Consider the following 21,361-nt stretch of genomic DNA (forward strand, 5'->3'; position numbering starts at 1 on the left):
TTTGAAAGGAAAATCTGAAGTTGGAATTACTTTTCATCATTAGATAAAATGGAATAGGTTTATTTCATTTACTCATTGCATCAATTACAATACTCATTGGCATTTCAGAAATTGTGCATGCATTCTTTCATTTCATTCTTAAAAAGTGTTGACAATGTTGTAACAATAATATTCCCATAGTATCAATGAAAATGGATGATCTGAGTGGTTTTTATACATGTCTTCTACAGGCTACCCCCTGCTAGGTTCTGATTGTCTCATGACTAGACAAAGCTCTTGAATAATCGTATCCTTATGAATATAAGCCATCTCTGCAAGATGATACACTACAGTGACCTCAGAGCTGCCCCCAGACAAAATACTCCCTAACAAATGAGTTTCTTCTAGTGCAGGAACTGATAGTCTCCCCAAGCTGTGTGGTTGTTCTTGCTGTGTATGTATGTATAGCCAGGTAGGCTCTCCAGCTCCTTTTCTGGAACCATTTTCAAAGCTCCCTTTCCCAACAGTCCAGACGGCAGAAGGTCAAGCAGAGAAGGACACAACACGGTAAGGAGACCCTGACTCACAGGGACTTTGTATTATAGTTACTCATTTGTCAGCTCTGAGGTGATGGACTGTGGTAAACGCACAGCAAAGAATGCTTTTGAAAACAAATTCTGAATTCTGCAAAAGTGAGGAGGATAATTCAGGTCACAGCTACATCAAGAAATCTAGAGACACTGTGTCTTGGGAGGGAATTCTTGTTTCTCTTGTGTGTTGCAAGGGAACTCCTTCATTGTAGCAGCTCTGATGCATCTAGGAGTAGTGCCGTGGCTCAAGGGAAAGAAAAGAACCCTGCATCCTTCGAAATTAAATAAGTTTACTTGTTACTTAGTGTTTATTGTTATATTTCTGGTCCAAGTGTTGTCAGCAAAGTAAACTTTCTGTGTATTTTATCATGTAGAAATTTCTGTTTAGGACTTAACCACCAATTCGGTGTTTGGGGATTTGGGGTTTGTGTATAGTGGAGGGCAGAAGGAGAATGATTTTTTATTTTTATTTTTATAATAGATAGCCATTATGTTGCATTAGTTTCTCAGTTCTTCTGCCTTAAAAAATGGAATGAACTTGTTTGCTGAAGTATGGTTTATTTCACACAAACTTTACTTATTAACAACATGTAGAATTTGGAGGGGCTGAGTGTTCCACGTTTTGGTGTTACTTTATGAGAAGGAACAGTAAAAGCTCTTCCAGCCATGTTTCTCCATCTCCACCGCTGCCAGGAAGTGTTTGTCTGCCTTAGTTGGAAGGAAGGGACACCACCTCTCCTCCATATCTGTTGCTGGTCTCTCTCACTTGCTCCATCAGAGAACTGCTTCCTTCCCATGAGCAGACAATTGCTAGCCTCTTACCAGCACTGGTTTGCTTTACGTTGTTTTGTTTTTAGCCTTAGTGGCTTCTAGTTGAGCTTTGCAGTATCAACCCCACAAAATAAGTCTGATTTCAACAGGATAGAGGTAAAAGCAGTGGGAGTCAGCTTGCAAGAGCATTAGAATGTATCGCTACCAAATCTAAGGGACTAAACAATTCTTTTTATCTTAAAATAACTTTGAATAAATAGATGAATTCAAGAAAGTCAAGGCTACCATATAGATATCATAATGAGGTGGTACACAAGGGTGAACATTCCTCTAATGGTGACCTAATTCTGTATTGATAAAATAATTCATGTATTGTTTTTCTCATGCAGCTTCAATGCCGAAAGACTATTACTGACCATTCATAACTAAAATACTCTTTACACATGGATAAATCTTTTCAAGTCAAATTTTCTTCTGATCAAAAAATTATAATCCACAGTAAATTGAATGGGTTTTGTTGTTATCTGGGCCTGTAGCCTAATTAGTCCTGCTCAAATTAGTATGGAAGAAAGATTTTATTTTAACTCTGCCTTGACAAAGTAGCTCAGGTGAAATATTCCTTGACATTGCAATATACTTTCAAAGTTGTAAATTACTTCTAAGTCATTAATTGCTTGGTTAAATATTCTTTCAAAGCACATAGCTTCTTTCTTAGGAGTCTTTTTTGTTATGTTAATATTCGAACACAAGCACAAACAATGTTATGAAGCACTGTCCTTTTAACCTTATTTTTAAGTGAAGAAAGGGACTACTGTCCATGGGTTGGAACTCATACCTAATTATCCAAAGCTTTGCTGACCTTGATAAAAACGAAAGGTGGGTGTGGTGGAGGCATGTGCCTTTAGTCCTAGCACTACAGTGGAGGTAGAGGCAGGCAGATTTCTGTGAGTACTGGCCAGCTTGGTCTACATAGCAAGTTTCAGACTGGTCATTGCTACAGAGGGAGAGCTTATCTCCAAAAAGGGCGTGGTGATGGTGCGGACTCAGAGTTCATGCTGAAGTATGTTATTTCTACCTTGACCTGTAACTAGAAATTACCAACAAATAAAATAAGAACCTAAAAAATTGCCTCATTTTGCCTGAGCTGGTACTTGGTGTATGAAGCATGCTGCCTCAGAAGAATACAATAGTGTGGCTCTGTCAAACATTTACTTCCCTACTTTATTTCTTTTACTATTAAATTTCATGTATATGGATGTTTTGCCTGTATGTTGGTCTGTGTAGCACATGTGTGCCTGGTGTCCTAAGAGGGTACAGTAGAGAAGGTCTCAGATTCCCTAGAACAGCAGTAACAGGTGGTTTTGAATTGTCATGCGGTACTGGTTATTGAACCAGGTCTTCTGGACAAATAGCCAGCTCCTAAACACTGAGCTACCTCGTAAGTCCTACATCCCTATTTTAAAAGCTTGAGTTTACAACTCTAGGTATAGTGGACTCAGAGCAACTGGGCTTTATCCTGAGCATGAGTAAGTAGCCAATGTGTCACTAGAAGGAATCCATTGATTGTTGAGACTCGGTTAAACATGGGATTGGGCTATGTGGACTCACTGTACATCTGGGATCAAGGCTTAGGGTTTTCACACATCTGACCAGATAAAATAGTCATTTTGGTACTGGAACTGTTTATACAATTACTGCTAATTAGAGAGCATGAGTGGATCACTATAGAAGAGATTCTAAACTTCTACTTATTTTATTAAATGGAATAAAGCAATGGGAAAAATACAAGTCATTGATCTAAGCTGGTGATGAGCAGTGATTAAAAAGAGCCAACTATTGTGTCATGGTGATGTACACCTTCAGTCCTTGCAAAGGAAAGTGGATCTCTGTGAGTTCAAGGCCAACCAGCGCTGCATAGTAAGATCCCATCTAAAAAAAAGTTGCTATAGCAGGATCCATCTATCCTAAGAATTTTGTCAGAGACTAGCACAAGGCAAAGACCTCTGGGTGTTCTTGCTGTTTTAATAACTCTTTTCTATACCACAAGCAAACAGTAAGCAAAAATGCAATAAACCAAGTCAAACCCTAACATTAAATGATTGAAAGAGGTCTTCCTGACTCCAAGTAAATAAGGAATGATGCAATCTAATTTGTCATAATTCTCTTTTCTTTCATTCCTCCAGTTTGATTTAGATTTCTATCCCCAGAGTCCCCAGAGAAATTCAGTTTATTCTCACACACTTAGCTTCTTAGTATACTATGGTGAGTGTTACTAATGCACATGCAGACTATTTTCTGAAAAAAAGCATTAAAAATCATATAAACTAATACATATTTCTTCCGTAAAGTCACCTATAAATGTGAACAAATTTCATAGATCTGGCCTCCCAGAAGACACATACTAATTAAGAGTTTCTGAGAAGTTGCTTTATAGCACCCAAATTCAGAAATCCCTTATAGTGCATATTTTCCCAGGACTGCTTGGAAAACATTCGTGAATATGTCATACTGAAAACTGATGTCTCAGTACGTGAAACTGCCTGATTTTAAATGTGGTTTCCATGCTGGAGTTAGTAGTTTTAGAAGGATAGGGTATCACCTTTCCTGTAGTCTCTTCACATCCTGTGCACAGCTCAGAAAAGGGTGTTGAACATAAGACTCAGTAGACACAAGATCTCCTGGGAAAGCAACCCTTGCATCTCCATACTGTAGGGCTGAGAGAACTTGCCTGACCCAGCACTCTGCTAGTGTGGATAAAGAGAGGATCACGATACACATAGATCTTCATTCTAGAACACTCTCTCACTGACAGCATCAAAATGGAAGAAGATCCTTTGCATTATTTTTAGAGTAGGCATAGTGGCCCGATAATCAGCATTCTCCAGTATTGCATTATTTTATTTTCAGTTTCCTTTCTTTCAAAATACTAGGATATAAATTGATAAAGCATTTGGTGTTGATCTCCACCACTTGATAATCTTAAGACACAAATATCTTATTTCTATTTCTTGGAAGTTCAGTCATTATTTATTAATAATCCATTTCCCATAAATTTTATTATCCATAGTTTTTTGATAGATAATTCATTTCATAATGACTGTCTAAAATTGGGGCCTTCCATGTGGCTGTAATCAAAGGGTTGTATTTAGGCTAGTCTTTGTATCTACGGGAGTTTGGTATTGGGGGAGGGTCAGGATCTTTTATCAGTCATGAGCTGCCAGAACTCAAAACTGTTTCTTGGGTAGCTGAAATGGATGAATAATGTTCTGACCAACTGTGTGTTTCATTTTCTGCTCAAAAGACTTTCCAGTTAATGGTGGTCATATCCTATATCCACATGTTCATCTCAGGGTGAAGTGACTTCCATCTGAGTGTCATTATTGTTCTCGGGAGAATCAGTTATACAACGGGAATAAGAAAAGCAGTCAAAGTAATTGCAACTGGCAATCAGGGGAATATAACATTTTTAGCTTGGGAGCACATGTTCCAAGATAAAGAAAAAATATTTTTCTGTAACTCCAAGGCACATATTTCCCAGGGCCAGAAGAGACCATGCATGCGTTCTAGTGTTTCCTTCCACCGCATACTGATGTCCCTGTAAAGCATGGCTTTCTCTCCAGGGACAGGAAACTCATTATCTCGCTAGGAAACCTACTACCCTTTTGATTCTGATTATTTGAAAATGTATCATTGCAGCAGAGACACAATTCCTCTGTCTGTAGTTAACATCCTGCAGAATTGAAGCTGTGTCTCCACACAGTAAATTAAGGCCCTTCAGATGCTCTCAGGTAGCTCTTATCCTCAACTCCCAATCTTTTTTCCTTTGCTCCTATAACATGTTTTCCTTTTCTATAAAGAGTCACATTGGTTTTCTTGTTCACTTCAGTAACTGGCCTTGGAGGAAACACAAATTGTTTCTTCTCTCTCTTAAAAGTATTATAATAATAAAAAAAATAATCTTTAAGTCAGAAAATCACAGTAAAGAACATCTCCGCTCTTTAGTAAATATGGGAAGTGGTCAAATTATGCATTCATTCCTTTTAATCAGGAATATTACCAAAGATGAATAAGAAAGATATGGAATTGTGGTCAAACCTGCAATAATCAAGTTCAGGAAAAACTCAGTGTGTTACCTGTAATGGGTAGTAGAATATAGGAGTATCACATGTGGCCTGAGTCCTGGCTACAAAGACAGGTATACGTGTAGGCTAAGTATGAAGAGAAGGAGACAGAGTATATTCTAGGATATAGGTAGAAGAAAACATTTTCTATCAACTAAAGAAGGCCAGTGCCTAGAGATTAAGAGCTGAGCAGAATGAGATGAAATTAGAAAAGTATAGAGCATTGTACATACGAGTTTAGTTTTAATTTGAAATGTAAGGGAAAGTCAGTATTGGGTTTGCAGAAATCACTATATTTGAGATTATTTTTTAACCTGTTGTTGTTTCAACTATGAAACATACTAGAAAAGGCAAAAATGAAGATGATACAGTGAGTCTGCAGGCAGTTGTTGCAGTTCATGGAGTGGTTCATGTGCTCCAACTTTGTGAGTCACAAATGAGATTTTACTACCTGGAGGTTCAGACACAGGAATAGTAGAAAGACAGTCTCTGTTTGAACTTGACCTCCTTCACGAGTGTGGACAACTTGGTGTACCTTTTCTTCATCTGCTTCTTCCTCCTTCTTTGCTTTTTGTTTGTTTGTTTCTCGAGACAAGGTTTCCCTGTGTATTTCTGACTGTCCTGGAACTCATTCTGTAGACCAGGCTGGCCTCGAACTCACAGAGATCCACCTGTCTCTGCCTCCATGAGTGCTGGGATTAAAGGCGTGCGCCACCATTTCCCTGCTTCTTTTCTTCTTTTTCTGAAAATATGATCAAGACAGGAATTAGTTTATACTATTTCTGAGATGACTAAATGAATTTAGATGATGTATAAGTAGTAAAATTTGCAATGGATTAGTTGCTCTTGTGATATTTCACCTTATATTGAATCTTCAGACTCAGGCATTTTTTTATTAAATTTTTATCTAGAAATGAGGTGAAATGAGAAGAAGAGAACATGACCAGATTAGTTAATAACCTTTGCAAACTATCTATTGCTAGCATAAATGGGCATGCAGAGAATCTTGGAGAAAATGAATTCTATAGGCATCTGGGTGATTTTTTTTTTTACATTATTTGGTGATTTTTGTCATATTTAAGGACACAATACCCTAAATGTTGCATATTTTAACATGATATCCTGGTACTACTTATTCTTAATCTGGCCCAAAACCCAAACTGAAACATATTGGAGCTCCTACAGCTGTATATGGGATAGTAACATATTGGAGCTCCTACAGCTGTATATGGGATAGTAACATATTGGAGCTCCTACAGCTGTAAATGGGATAGTAACATATTGGAGTTCCTACAGCTGTATATGGGATAGTAACATAACATCACTGTTAAACCTGAGCCATGCTGTTTCCTGCTGTGAGTTTTGTCAACTGGTTGACTAATAACTTCATGTTTTGCAGGTATCCCGGGAAGTGACTATGTGAATGCAAACTACATAGATGGGTATAGGAAGCAAAATGCCTATATTGCAACACAGGGATCACTTCCTGAGACATTTGGGGACTTTTGGAGAATGATATGGGAGCAACGGAGTGCCACAGTTGTCATGATGACAAAGCTGGAAGAAAGGTCAAGGGTAAGGATGAGTGACTACTTTTTCAAAATCCCCCATTCACGATCTCTGTGCTGTGTGATCCATTCGATTCAGCAGATACTTCTTCCCTGAGGTAGTACTCTTGACAATCAGTCATTGAAAATGGATGTCAAAAACTCTGATTAAACTATTTTTCAAAACTCTTCTGCCCATGCTCCCCACCCAGCCCAATTCTGCACATCCTTTAGCAGGGTCTAGCCAGGCCCAAGCCAGCCCACAAGTGTCATTCTCTTCCTCCATCTCTTCTGTCACTGTCAGACACAGAGCTCAGAAAACAAGTGCAAATGCCTAGATCTTGTTCAAAAATACAAACAATGTGAAAGATTGAAGCAGCATCTTCACCACCGCTTTGAAATCCACCATGCCTATAGAGTTGGCACCAATTAGGATTACCTAGACAAAGCTCATACACTAAATTTAGAAGAACTTTATCCAAGAGTTCAAAGACGTTTAAACTCTTTGGAGGAAGGACGGGTATGGTGTCTCATGTTCTTATCACAACACCCTGGAGGCTGATGCACGATGCAGAGTTTGATACATGTGCCAGCCAGGGATACCTAAGTAGATCCTCCCCTAAAAAAGCAAACAGAAATATAAAGCTTCTAAGTCTTCTTTCCAAGGAAATCCTCACATGTTAGGATAGTCATCATTGGTACAGTGAAACGGAAAGGGATATCTGAGGATATAATCACTTTGGTTAGAGAAAAATGAATATTATTTATGAACAAGAACCCATGGAAATTTTCACCCATATGTGCTTCTCACAGTTACACCTTTTTCTTTCTCATAGTCTGTATACAAGTTCTAAAATTCCTTGAAAAGGTAACATACTTAAATTATTGAAATTGGCACAGTTTAACTCAGGGTAGCCAGAGAATGATGCATTTCAAAGCCTAGCTGAAAAATGCATGGAGGGCATTTATGAATTTAGGCCTTTCCAAAATGACTAGATTTTAGTAGCAAGACATTGCTCATTAAGGTCTATGAGAAGAGTTTCAGTCATCATATGGGTTCAATATTATAGTCCACAGAACATTAGTTAAATACTGTTGGTTTGGAAATCTAAAACATAGCACACAGGCAGTATGCAATATTCCCTAGGGAATGCACAGCTTCCATATGTGGCTGATAAAAATAAGTTTACCCTTGAGAATTTAACTAATAGGTCTCTGAATTCTGTCACTGAAACATGGGGAACATCCATGCTGACTTTGAAACCTCAAAGCATGCTTATAAGCCAAAACCCAATTTCCCATCTAAGAGACAAATGAGATACTTTATGTGTTCTCCCAAGTTTACTATATGGCTGTGTTCCTTAGCCTAACTGTATCAATGACAAGAGAGTTTAAGGCTGCCCAGATAATTTATCTGATATACAGGAAAATACTAGAAATCTACAAGGCTACCTTAATGTTGAGAAGTAAAGTGATGTAGTATGGTGCTATTTTAGCAAACCTAAAAAATGTGAAATCTTTGAAAATACCTAATTCCATATAAACTGATATAGAAATGCCTATTGGTTTGAAAACAGTATTTGTTTCATACTTTACATACAAAACCCAGGAAGCATATAAGTACTCAAACCCCCGAGTATCCCCAATCCAAATGATTCTTAGATATATATGAGTTCATAATTATAACATCTAACCCAGTAAGTGTAATAATATTTCATTAAAACCCATTTTTTAAAAATGATTGCTCCTGTGAACTTTGCTTTTCCTGTAAATAAATCCAGAACCAGAAAGTCACAGAAAGTCACCAAAAGTCATTCTGAAAACGAGGTCAGAGAGAGGAATTGAAGGCCAACATTCTAGCACGACAGTACACGCTCTTCCTCACCAGGGCATCCACTATGACACGACTATGTAGCTGAGGCAGCTGAACTATTCTATTACAGCAGGCATGTAAATCGCCCAGACCAGGTTTGCTCTGCCTAGAGATACCAGCTGGTAACAAGCAGTCGTTTGCAAGAGCTGTTTTCAGTAAAACACACATTTTATCTTGACACTGCAGGCCTTCATTAAACTATGCACAGAAACTTGTTTTGAAATAACCAAATGAAATTCTGCCCCTTTTCTTCCTAATTGCTTCTAATAATAAAGTTAGTTCTAACTGGGCCCACTGCAGCCGCGACATCTGATGGTAATGAGCAGTTCCTGGCAGAAGGCATTGTGACTTAAATACCTGCAGTTTATCTTTGTGTTGCAGGCCACCTTTCCTCCCTCTCAGACAGAGGAACTTATTTGGAAGTTACTAAATGAACCTTTGTTTGCTCCCTCCATTAATTACTCTTTGGTCTTGCAAGTTTGGCGGTCTGCTTTATTAAATGGCCTAAGGAGGTCAATTAAATTGCTGTCCTGTGACTTTTATTCTGTGGTGGTTCAGCCTGTACCCAAGCTTGTGATGGCTTGCCTTAGCCAGTAGGCAGCTGGGCAGTCCCAGTCATCATCCATTAGACAAGACAGCAATGATTGTCCCGACCCCACAACATCCAGAACCCTTTGTTTGTCCTTCCAGCACATTTTGGAAGAAGGACCAAGTCACCAAGCAGATTTAGCAGAGCACTGGTGGCTCAGATGATCTCATCTGTTTGTTGGTCATCCTTCTCCTGTTTTCCTGCTTCACCTTTCCCTGCCCACTTGTTCTTTCTTCTGCCATAGCAAGAAGAAAAGGGAATGGATTTCTGATCTTTCAGACAAGAATGTGCACTGAACTTCACTCTAACAACAATGCTCTCAATAGTGGTTAATAGTTACAGGGATGTATAGCTCCGTACTCTAGGAATCTTGAAGGTTCCATGCTTGATGTGAGACCTCAAAAGAAGGTTTTATTCCCAACAGCCAACCTCAAACCAAATATTGAGCTAAGTATGTTCTAAGCTGATCACTGAAATGTCATTATTAAATGAAGGCTCAGGATTTTGGTGATATTCAATGCAATTAATTTGAAAAAGTACACACGTGGGGTGGGGGTTGTACACATGGGTCCATGTTAATGTCAGTTGTGGTGCAGCAGGATACATTGTTTAGAACTGTCTCCAACAATTTGAGTTCACTTGTGCTTTAGGGACCTCCATTCCTGCAACACGAAGTTTTTTATTTTGCCACAGAAAACAATTTCAGGATGAGCCAGTGTGAAGTACAGTTGTAATTTATTAAAAGACAAATTTAACAGATTTAATAACAGGGCTTTATAGAAAGGTGATTCAGGGTAGGTAAGACATATTCAAACATGGGTAGGAGATTTTCAAGGCCATGGCACTTGAATAGCCATATACGCTGTTTTGGTGGCTTTAAGATTGTACCTCAAATGGTTGATTAAACCTTTCCCCTGCTTTCTGGTAACTGAGATTATAGAGTGGTTCCAATAGTGTCTCAGATGGGATTGTTATCTTTTAAGATAAAACTATGGGCCTAAAGAACTGTGCAGGAAATTAAGATATATATTTGATGTAAATTCGGGTTTCTGGTAAGATTCCTAGAAAATTATAGTTCTATAGCTGTGAAGAACGGTCACACAGGCTTAGTCAGCCCTAAGGCAGGCTCACTGCTATTTAACATTCTAATCTGAAATATCTGTATCTAAAAGAAATATTTTATCTATATTGGCAACCTTCATATTATTCTGGGATTCTTGTTGTCAGCAGGTGACAGACCTCAGCCCAATTCAAGAGTAAGGGGAGCCGGGCGGTGGTGGCACACGCCTTTAATCCCAGCACTCGGGAGGCAGAGGCAGGCGGATCTCTGTGAGTTCAAGACCAGCCTGGTCTACAAGAGCTAGTTCCAGGGCAGGCTCCAAAGCTACAGAGAAACCTTGTCTCGAAAAACCAAAAAAAAAAAAAAAAAAAAAAAAAAAGGAGTAAGGGGACATTCTCTTTTCCTATGCCTCCATCGTTCCCCACATGCTTCTATTCTACCTCATTAATACTTTGTGAATGAGAATATTTATTGTCTATAGCTTTTTTTTGTCAGGAATTAAAAAGAAAGGAAAGAAAGACAACATACCATTATACATGGGGATACCACCATCAGAGGAGAAAGTGTCATCAGAAACATGGTAGTTTAAAGTAGGCATACTTTGTAGTCAAATGTCTTGGCCTACATCTCAACTCTAGTCTTTTCTAATAGGTGCATGGAAGCTAGAATATTGCTTGGCCACTCAAAGACTTTTTCTTTTGGATTATATTCAAATGATGCAACAATGTAGCTCTTGTCTTAGACACTGGAAACAGTTTCAGGATGAAGTACAGTTGAAAGCCTCAGATATAGTTTAGTTAAAGGGTTGCTTCCTTTACTATTTTTGCTTCAAAGCTGGCTTCTAAATACCATTTTTCTTTCCAAATGAAATTAATTTGTTTCTCTGTAATTAACAGCAAAGCCTGAACAACCTCATAGAACCACCACCCTTGTTAATTTCCATCCACCTAGCTGGTGGCTCATCTCTGAGTTGTCCTCAACTAGAGATGGCATGTAGACTACCACTGCCTTTTGTACTGGCTTTCTTCTTTGGACATGCTCTTCAGAATTCATATCTTAACAGAGTGGATTTGTTAATTTTTCTGAAAATATATTTTGCAAAGGACATTCCCTTCTGCATATTGCTTTCATTGCAAGATGATACAGGATGAAAACCATGAGTCATACAGGCATGGGTTACATGTAGTGATAGTTGTCACTGAGGATAATATGGAGCACATTTCTGTTTATTTCAGTTTTCATTCCCTCTGAACCATATTTTCTTACAGGAACTGATCTCTTTCTCAGATTTCTGTTTTGTCTCTGTCTGGTTCACCTTCACGGATGCCTATGGTTTACCAATACTACTGTGACCTTCAGAGTCAAGACCTGCCCTTGAGAGAAAAGCTATGATCAATTGTTTAAGCTACAAATCTCATTGGCCTGTTGCTAAGAAATTGACAGTTCTTAGCATTTGAACAGCCAAAGCAGTCCTTGCAGAAGAGCGATGCTGTCTGGAATCCAGGTTGTTCAAGTGGAAAATTCAACTTCTTTGATTTTCCACGTGTATTGACTCTCTGCATTCTCAGTCAATATTTGCGTTCTTTGTGCATATAGTTATCTTGCTTCATTTCCTACAGAAATGTAGTAAAGACTGTTTATTTTAGCTTACAATTCCAGGCTGTGGTCCATCATTGCCTGAAAGTCAAGTTTGAAGCACCTATCACATTGTACCGAGAGTCAAGAGTTGAAAGCAAATCCATACATTCACTTCTGTCGCTTTTTTCCTCTTCCACAATTTAGGACCTGCTGCCTCTCTATGGAATGATGTGGGTCTTCCTACCACAATAGTATAGTCAAGATACTCTCCCATAAACATACCCGAAGGCCAACCTGATCTAGGAAATCTCTCATGGACAGCTTATTCCCAGTTGATACTACATTGTGTCAAACTAACAACTAAAACTAACCATCAGCCAACACGGAAAATAAAGGTGTAAACTGAGTGGTTTGATGAGCTTCACTGGGGTAACTCAAGAAACAAACAAACAAAATGACGAAAACCTAAGGTTTTTAAAAATAAAATATGATAGCTGCCTGAAATACACAGCTCATTTTGAAACCACTGGAGAATGAGCTGTGATAAAAGGTACTGTGAGGTTTATTTCAGTTTCCATTGGAACTGCCAAGTCCTCTCAAGTTCTGCATAGTTCATTGATTCTGTAGCAAGCCATTTTCTTGCCCTAGAATGTGGTTTCTAATTGTTTCCATGTTTCATATTATGCCAATAAGCACATGGATTGGTCTGGGCAACCACATGGAGGAAAGAAAATCTTTGGAAAAAGTGAAGCAACGTTACAGTAAAACGTATGCAGCTGGCAGTTTCACTCCAAGGGTGTTATTTGTGGGTGACTGAGTGCGCAGCTGGCAGCCTCCCCTGAAGAATTAGTCTCCGAGGTAGGATTGGCCAAGGTGATTCCTGGCTCAGGAAATGCCCTTATTCACTGGATGATTGTCTACTTTTTAACTTTTTCCTTCATCTGTGTTCTTTTGACTGCCTGGCTTCTACTTTATCTCCCATCTAGTGGTTGATAAGATGGGAAAGCCTGCTTAGAAACTGCTTGAGCAGCCTTCTCAGTGTTCGAGGCTGAAATAGCTGGGAAGAGATTTAAAGGACATCTATCATTTACTGGGTCTCAGCAGCCAGCCATGGTTATTTGCTGACAGATGAAACTATTGCTATCGAGACTGTCTTTCCAACCTTACAGAATGAATTGACCAAGTTACAGAGAGCTCTTGCGGTGAGAATTAAGGCTATAAATGTTTGAAATAGGATGAACAATTTTGCCACCTGACATATTAGACATGATTTGAGTCGTCAATCAGTTTTTTAAAATATAGTTCTAGAAGTCAGGAATTCTATTCTATCTCAAAATATCCATATTGTATTTTCCATTATAATTTGTAGCATTATAGAATCAATTGATAACACCCATTACTAGTTCAGATAAAATGTTTTCTGTAACATGACCTTCATTGTTGCTTAGGTCAGAAGTTATGAAAATCCCTTATCACTAAATCTTGGTGTGTGTGTGTGTGTGTGTGTGTGTGTGTGTGTATGAATAGAGTTCAGATGCTGTCAAGGCATGGGAAACCAGGCTGCTCTTCATTCATCAATGAGTTAATATTTTAGAACTTAACATATCAAAACTTCATATTTAGGCAATGGACTAGTTCTAACCTAGTGATCACTCACTCCTCTAGTCCTTGAATGTCGCTTTTGTAAACATCTCCAAGAAGCAGGGTGAGATGGAGACACGTTCCTATTTAGCCTTGTGTCTTTAAGAACAATTGTGAGCAAGAAGCAGGGGAAACAAAAGAAAAAGAAAAAATGAAAAGAAAAAGAAACCAGACTCTGGTCAAAATTTTTCTTCTTGTTTTTTTAAAAATAAACCTTGAGCGTATTTTCCGAGCCTGACGTCCTTCAGGGTTAAAATGTGACAGGATCGCACTGGAGATTATAAATGGCAGGGTTGTTGTTTTCGTTGTTGTTATCGGTTTGGAAAGCCTGCCCATGGCCTCTGGCAGACTAATGCTTGGCTTCTCTGGTTGTCAAGGTTCAGCGAGTTTAATGGAGAGCAAATGCTTTCCAAATGCCAGGTCTGTGTCTTCTTCCAGATAGAACTGGAAGCGCCAAAGGCCTTGAACATTTAATTTCTCAAACTGTAGTCCAAACCCTGCCTATCTAAGGCAACAGAAACTGCTTTTTCCCTTAAGCAACTTTGGGAGCAGCAGCACAAACATTGCCTCTGGAGTCTACATGATGTATGGGATTGTTTTGAAAATTCTGGATAGTTAGTGTAAATGGGATACTGGCAACAAAAGGTGTGATGCTCATCTTGGCAACCAAACGGATGTCTGGGGCATTATCTAGCAAGTTCCACACTCTTGCTTTTCTCATGTCCGTGTCAGATAAAAGAGAAAGAATCCAGCCATTTTCTGGATACTGATTAGCTCACCAAATTTCATCCTTCATTTTCCTTGCCATCTTCACTGCTAAAATGCCAGCCTACAGACTAAGGCCCAGTGTCAGTTAAAGCCATTTAGAAACATGACAGTACATGTCAAAATCTGCACTGGAGAAGGTAATATACAGTTAGTTCACAGTGACTGTGTAAAGCTTACTTCACCCTAGTCATGTCATGTCTAGTATTCCTAGACTAGGTTAAGTTAGTTTTTATGCATGGTAAAGTAATCTCCTTCACAACCCACATTTAAGGGACAGTATATTTATGATTTTTTTCTGTTTCCGTCAATATAATTCTAGCATGGATGATGTTCAGTTAGCATGCAGTTTATATATGGGTTTGTAGTGCTGTCTCTCTTGACTGGTCTACAGAAAGTGTTCTTGCATAGAAGTACTTCATTAGCTAATGGAACAGCTTGTAATTGTGATTCTTGAATGTAGCTGGTTCAAAGATTATGGCTAAACCAGAGACAGAATTGATTATAGGGCTATTTGGATACCGACTTGCTCCTTGGGAGTGACTAGTGATGAGATAAGTATTCTAAGGGCCCAATAATTCATGTGGGAAATACTAATATCTAGGTAATAATATCACATAGTTATCTTTTGGTTATAACAAAGTACCTAAGCTGTGGTGACTACCTTTTTTAAGTCGCAGACAAAGTTTAGAGCAAGCCTTCTGAATCAATAGCTAGCAGATACGTCAAGCAATAAAAGAACAACTTTTAAAACTTGACAAGTGATTCAGAAAATTTTGGAGTGTTTCATGAACTGGTAAACTGTTTTGTCGCATATAATTTGGATGGTCGAGGGAATCATTTTTAGTGTTATGATTGTAAAGTGGAGAAGCACTCGTGTCTGCTGATTGGATATTACTCACTTCATGTTCATGATGGTCTCTTAACCATCGCTAAAGAGTGGCCAGTAAAGATAAAGTGAAAATGGGAAGCATACAAACTTTGCGGCTTGGGAAACTACATGGTCAAATATAATAGTTGAATACAAAGCATAACACTGGCTGTAAAATAACAGAGTCATTGAACAAAATATTAACCAATCTGATATTAACATGGTATCAGAAGAGCTATTATAACTTATAAAAGTTAACCGCTTAACATGTAATTTTTGTATCCACTAAAAATATACCCTGATATTTGTCTGAAACCTTTTTTAAAATTTCAGGTCCTATTATTGAATGACTATTTAAAGGGAAGAACAAATGTGACTTTGATTTATTTTATATGATGCTTCTCTAATTGCTGTCTACCCCTAAAAGAAAATCCTAACTCTAATAGTCTCTATGGCCGCAATTGCTCAATATGGATTGATAGTTACTTTTCTCAAGTTATGGTATCTAAGCATTACTAGCTGATTACTTCAGGTACTTCTTTGGCTCCTATACCTTTTGCCTTAGATTTGCTTCTCAAAGTATCCAGCAACAAGTATATTTTAGAGAAGGAATGCTAGAAATCTGGAGAGAAACTGTTTGATTACAAGTAAACGTCAGATGGTGTGCCAAACTTAGTAAGTCTTTAGTAGATTTAAAGAGCAGATTGTGTTTTCAGAAAGTGACGGACAATTTAAAAATAAGCCAATCTAAGCCGCAACATATCTGTTTATATAAAGTTTATTGGGTACTGCAGTGTGCCACTTCTAAGACAAGGTCTATAGAAGTGACCATGAACTAGCATGAGAGGCTATCTACAAAGCAGGGTGCTAAAACCCATTGACTGTACCAAGGCCTTCCACATATGCCTAACAACAGGTTTTGTTTTGAATGCATTTAAATGAAATGCATTGTTTTGAAATTTGAGGATGGTTTTATTAGAGTTTAAGAGGAAAACTGCAGAGCAGGCAAGCTGTAGTTCGTAGCTGCTGCTTGGTGGAGGGAGACAGACGAAATCAGAAGACAATGGATTTTGAGCACCAGAGAAGTCTGTGAGCAGCTACATGAGTTGAGGGCAGCTGGAATCTTTAGAGAAAAATATGAGAATGTCTAGAGTCAGAGCAAACATGATTAGGATTTGGGTTGATATTCAAAGAAGAAATAGAAAAGGGCAAAAAAGGAAACTTACACTTTTTGAGGTAGAGCTCATAAATGTAAGTGGGCTCTGTGATCAGCTATCGAGGGAGAGACGTCTCATGTGTACTTACCTCGTTAAGAGGAAAATTATTTCACCCATCTCCTCAGTGTGTCTTCAGGTATATGAGCTTTCCTCTGGTTTTTGGTGTACCTTGGTTATGAGTTGGTCAATTTGATTAACTATTAAGGTGATGGAAAAGTAGTATGATATTGTAATGTTGCAATCAGTGGGACAGTTTAGAATGTCATGTTTCTACCTGGCACCAGAAATAGAACTCAGAACTCATTCTTGGGCTTGAGAAAGTAGTTTATTTCTAATGAACCTCCACAAAACCTTTTCCCTTGCAGATTACATTTTGAATCTTTTTTTCTTTATTAGAATATTGTTTTCATTAGTTCTTTGAGTTCTGTATATGTTTTGATCATTTTTACCTACTCTTCCTCTAGTTCCTCCCAGATCCAGCCCTTCCCTACTTATTTTGTGTCTTTTGTCCTCAACCCACCAAGTCCAGTTTGATGCAGTATCTCAGGATGTGTGGTTGACTTAACATGATGTATGCTTTTAGAGAAAATGGACACTCCCTCTCCCATCTGCTATCTACTGCCAGTAGCTCCTTGGCTAGCAGCGGGACTTCATGCCTACCTCCCTAAGATGTGGTTTGGCTTGAGTCTTCACTGGTCCTGTGTATGCAGTATAACTACTATGAGTTAGTATGTACAGCTGCCCTACTATCACCAGAGGACAGCATTTCCTCATATTCGTCTGCATCTTGCCATTAGGATCTTCTCACCTGCCTCTTTCAAGACACTATTTGAAATCTGGGTGTAGATGGAGGGGGGCAGATTTTCCAATTTAGGGCTGAGTATTTTAGTCCCTCTTATTCTCTACACCCTGACCAATAATGAGTCTCTATATTAATCATCACCTACTGCAGATGGGTACCTATATAGTAGGATTCAAAGTCTTTTGGAAATATACCAGGAGTGGTACACTGTATCACACTGATTCTGTAGTGCCCCAGTAGTTTGAATCCCACTGGTGGTGAATAAATATTTCCCTTTCCATACATGGAGGCCAGAAGTTGTACTCAAGTTTTTTGGTTGTTTGTTTTGTGTGTTTGTTTTTAATCATAGGCATTCTGATTAAGGTAAGAAGGAGCCTCAAGGTAGTTAATTTGAATTTCCCTGGTTGCTAAGGATCTTGAACATTACAAAAACTATTTCTCACCCATTTGCATTTCATCTTTTGAGAACTGTCTGTTTAGATCCTTGCCCTATTTTTAAATTTGGTTTTAATTTTTTAATTCTTTGTACATTCTAAACATGAATCCTCTGTCAGATATGTAGCTGGTACATATCTTCTCTATTTTATGGGATCTCATTTATTAATCTTTGATCTTAATGCCAGTGCTATCAATGTTCTCTTCAGAAATCACGTCCTGTGCCATGAGTTCTAGTGTATTTTGTACTCTCTCCTCTATCATATTCAGGGCACTGAGTCTTATGTTGAAGTCGCTGATCCATTTGCAGTTGAGATTTTGGTAGATAAGGATCAGATTTCCTTCTTCTACCTGCAACTATCCAATTGGACCAGCATCCTTAGTTAAAATGTTAAGCAGGAATGGAGAGAGTTTACATCCTTGTCTTGCTTCTGATTTTAGTGGAAATATTTTAAATTTTTCTCCATTTAGGATTCTGGTGACTATGGGCTTCCTGTATATTGTCTTTATTCTATTGAAATGTGTCCCCTCTATACCTATTTTCTCCAGGACTTTTATTGCAATTGGACATTTTCTTTTGGGGTAGTTAATTTAGTTAGGGTTACTATTGCTGAAATGAAACTATAACCAAAATCAACTTGGGAAGGTAGGGTTTATTTTGCTTGCACTTCTACATCACTGTGCATCACTGAGGTTAGTCAGGACAGGGACCTAGAGGCAGGAACTCAATAAGAGGCCATGGAATAGTGCGGCTTCCTGACATGGTCTCCCTGGCTCGCTCAGCCTGATTTCTTTTGACACTAAGGACCACCAGCCAGGGATGGAACCACCCTCAATGAGCTGGGCCTTCCCATATCAATCATTAATGAAGATTTCTATAGCCCAATCTTTTAGAGGCATTTTCTCAGTTGAGACGACCCTTAGATATCTCTAGCTTATGTCGAGTTGGCATAAAATTAGCCAGGGCAGAGGTGAATTTTTGCCTGGGTTTACTGTCAGGATAACACTGCGTTGTAAAAGGAATTTGGAAAGGCTCCTTTTCAAATTCTTTTTGTAAATAGTTTGAGGAATGTTGATATTACTTCTTTGAAGCTTCGGTAGCGTTCTGCAGTGAATTCATAGATCCTCTGCTCTCAATTTGTCTGTCACTGAAATTGTTTTGTTTATTTGTTTATTTTATTGCTTATTTAGAGAGTTTTGAACCAGTCTTCTGTCACTGGATGTATGGATCTTTTTATTTATGTCATCTTGATTTAATTTTCATAGGTTCTTTTTAATCTAGAGATTCATTAGTTTGGGGGAAATCTAAACCTACACATCTCTAAAGTTAAAAAAATGGCATCATGAATCAAATAAAGCCAGTAAATATCTACAGAATAATCCACCCAAATCACAAAGTATACAAAGTCTTCTCATAAACTCGCTTCAAAATAGACTACATATAAGACACAAAGCAATTCTTAACAAAAACTTAAAATGTTCCCATTATATCCTTCATTCTCTCTGATCACAAAGAAATAGAGCTGGGTATCAACAGTTATACAAGCCACTGAAAATACACAAATATTTGGAAAATAATGAACAAACTGCTAAACAATTGGTGAATGAAGAAATCAGAGAGGAAATTTGAAAATTCCTAAAATTAGATGAAATTGAAAACACAATGCATTAAAACCTATGGAGCACACAGAAGGCAGTCCTTAGAAGAAAACAGTATTGCCAACGTTAAAAGAATGGGATATTTAATAAATAGCTTAGTAATTAACCAATTTGTGTATCCTTCCCTGGTGAAGGCTATTTCTGCCACGGTCAGCATCCCTTAGTTGCCTGCAATGTTTATGTAAGATTGAGGCCTCATGGGTTTTCCCCGGTTCACTTTGCCATTTCTACTGCTTTTATCCTTTTTCAGCTCTTATTTAGGTAGCTGCATTGGTGAGACTGTATGGATGTAACTTCTGACTCTTCTAGGAGACAGAGTCTCAAAGAAAACATCCTGATCCTCTTACGATCTTTCCACCCCTTCATCTGCAATGATCTGTGAGCCTTAGGTTTAGGAATTTTGTTACAGGGTTCCTAACTCTGCATTTGGATTGGTTGTGGTTTTCTGTAATGGTCTCCATCTGTTGCAAAGAGAGGTTTCTTATATAGGGGGTGAAAACTACCCTTATTTGATGGTCAGCCCTGAAAACATGCATAGAAATAACATTACACTGACCAAGCCAGTGTATTTATATGTTTAGGAAAAAAAAATATATGCATGCACACATATGTATGTAACAGTGATATATGAGAAAAGAGACTATGAATTCAAAAGAGAACAAGAAGGGATATATGGGAGGGTTTGAAGAAAAAAATAGAATAGGGAAAATGATGATATTAAAGTATCAAAAAATAAAGGAAATCTTTCAAAAATAACTTACTAATGTACCCCAAATCCTTAACATAAGCAAGAAATAGTAAATCTCTCTAAAACATCTATTTTCTCATAATCTCAAGCAGCATACTCTGATATTAGAATTGAAAATATTCATGTAGTATAGGGCTAAGAATAAAAACCCTAAAGTATTTATCTCTAAATTTCCGCTCTTCACCCTGTGAAACCAGATAAAATCTGTAACAGGTAGACTGAGAATGAGTAAGAAGGGAAGGCCTTCCTGTGTTTGAGAGAGGACCAACAATGGAATGGCTTTTTGCCATTGCTCAGTTGAACTTGCGGGAAACCTCTTACCAAACACTGATACCATGAGTGTTCACATGCACACTATGAGCATACTAAGTTATTTTATCTGCTGCCGCAAGACATCAACATGATGTCTTTTTCATAATTTAAAACAAAAAAAAGTCTTTGGCTTGATTTTTGTAGGGTTTTTTTCCCACATGAATTATTGTTCCTTAAATCGTGTGGCTCCCTTCAACTAGTATTTTGGTAAATTTGTCAGATATGGTGTGGGTTTAACAAATGGTTGGAGGATATATGGAGGTGTTCAACCTATGCTCATCAGTATTTTTCTTTGAATAACTAACTTTCTTTTGTGCTTTTTCTTTGAGTTGCAGCCTATAATAGAAATAAGAACACTAGATTAATCTGTGAATGTAGAAAACATATAAAGAATTTTAACACTATTGCAACTCATTTTTTTTTATCAGAATTTGAACCCTTTTTGTTTTGTTTGCTTCGTCCACGAGGTGATTTTGTGTGGTCTCATAGTTGAGAGAAAGGTAGTGGAATCAACCTTGTGAATTTAATTTCTGCATCCTAAATAGATAAACACAGTAGAGTGTCTTCTTCCTTTTTCTTGTCAATGAAATCATCTAGTGGAGAAAACTGTCTCTTTTAGAAGGACTGGTATCTATGCAGAAGCAGCCTTAGTGCCAGAGGACAGACTCAACGCAAACCAAACTGCAGTGACATTCACGGAATGTTGTTAGTATTTTATTAAGCTGAAAAGCAAATACTTATCTAATAATTCTGTTCACTAGACCAAAATCTTCTAGCTTCTGTGAAAACAATGACTATAGCCT

General features: G+C 38.0%; 1 protein-coding gene across 23 annotated transcripts in view; it reads left to right on the forward strand.

The window, feature by feature from the left end:
- The window catches only part of Ptprd (protein tyrosine phosphatase receptor type D), a 481,801-nt gene that overhangs the window by 416,770 nt on the left and 43,670 nt on the right, over positions 1–21,361 (forward strand). For all 23 annotated transcript variants that reach the window (XM_038332350.1, XM_038332356.1, XM_038332352.1 and 20 more), the window contains one exon: positions 6,861–7,036. In XM_038332350.1, the coding sequence (XP_038188278.1) occupies positions 6,861–7,036 (176 nt within the window). The remainder of the gene's footprint in view (positions 1–6,860; positions 7,037–21,361) is intronic.

This window comes from Arvicola amphibius, chromosome 6 (genome assembly GCF_903992535.2).
Source record: "Arvicola amphibius chromosome 6, mArvAmp1.2, whole genome shotgun sequence".
NCBI classification, from domain to species: Eukaryota; Metazoa; Chordata; class Mammalia; order Rodentia; family Cricetidae; genus Arvicola; species Arvicola amphibius.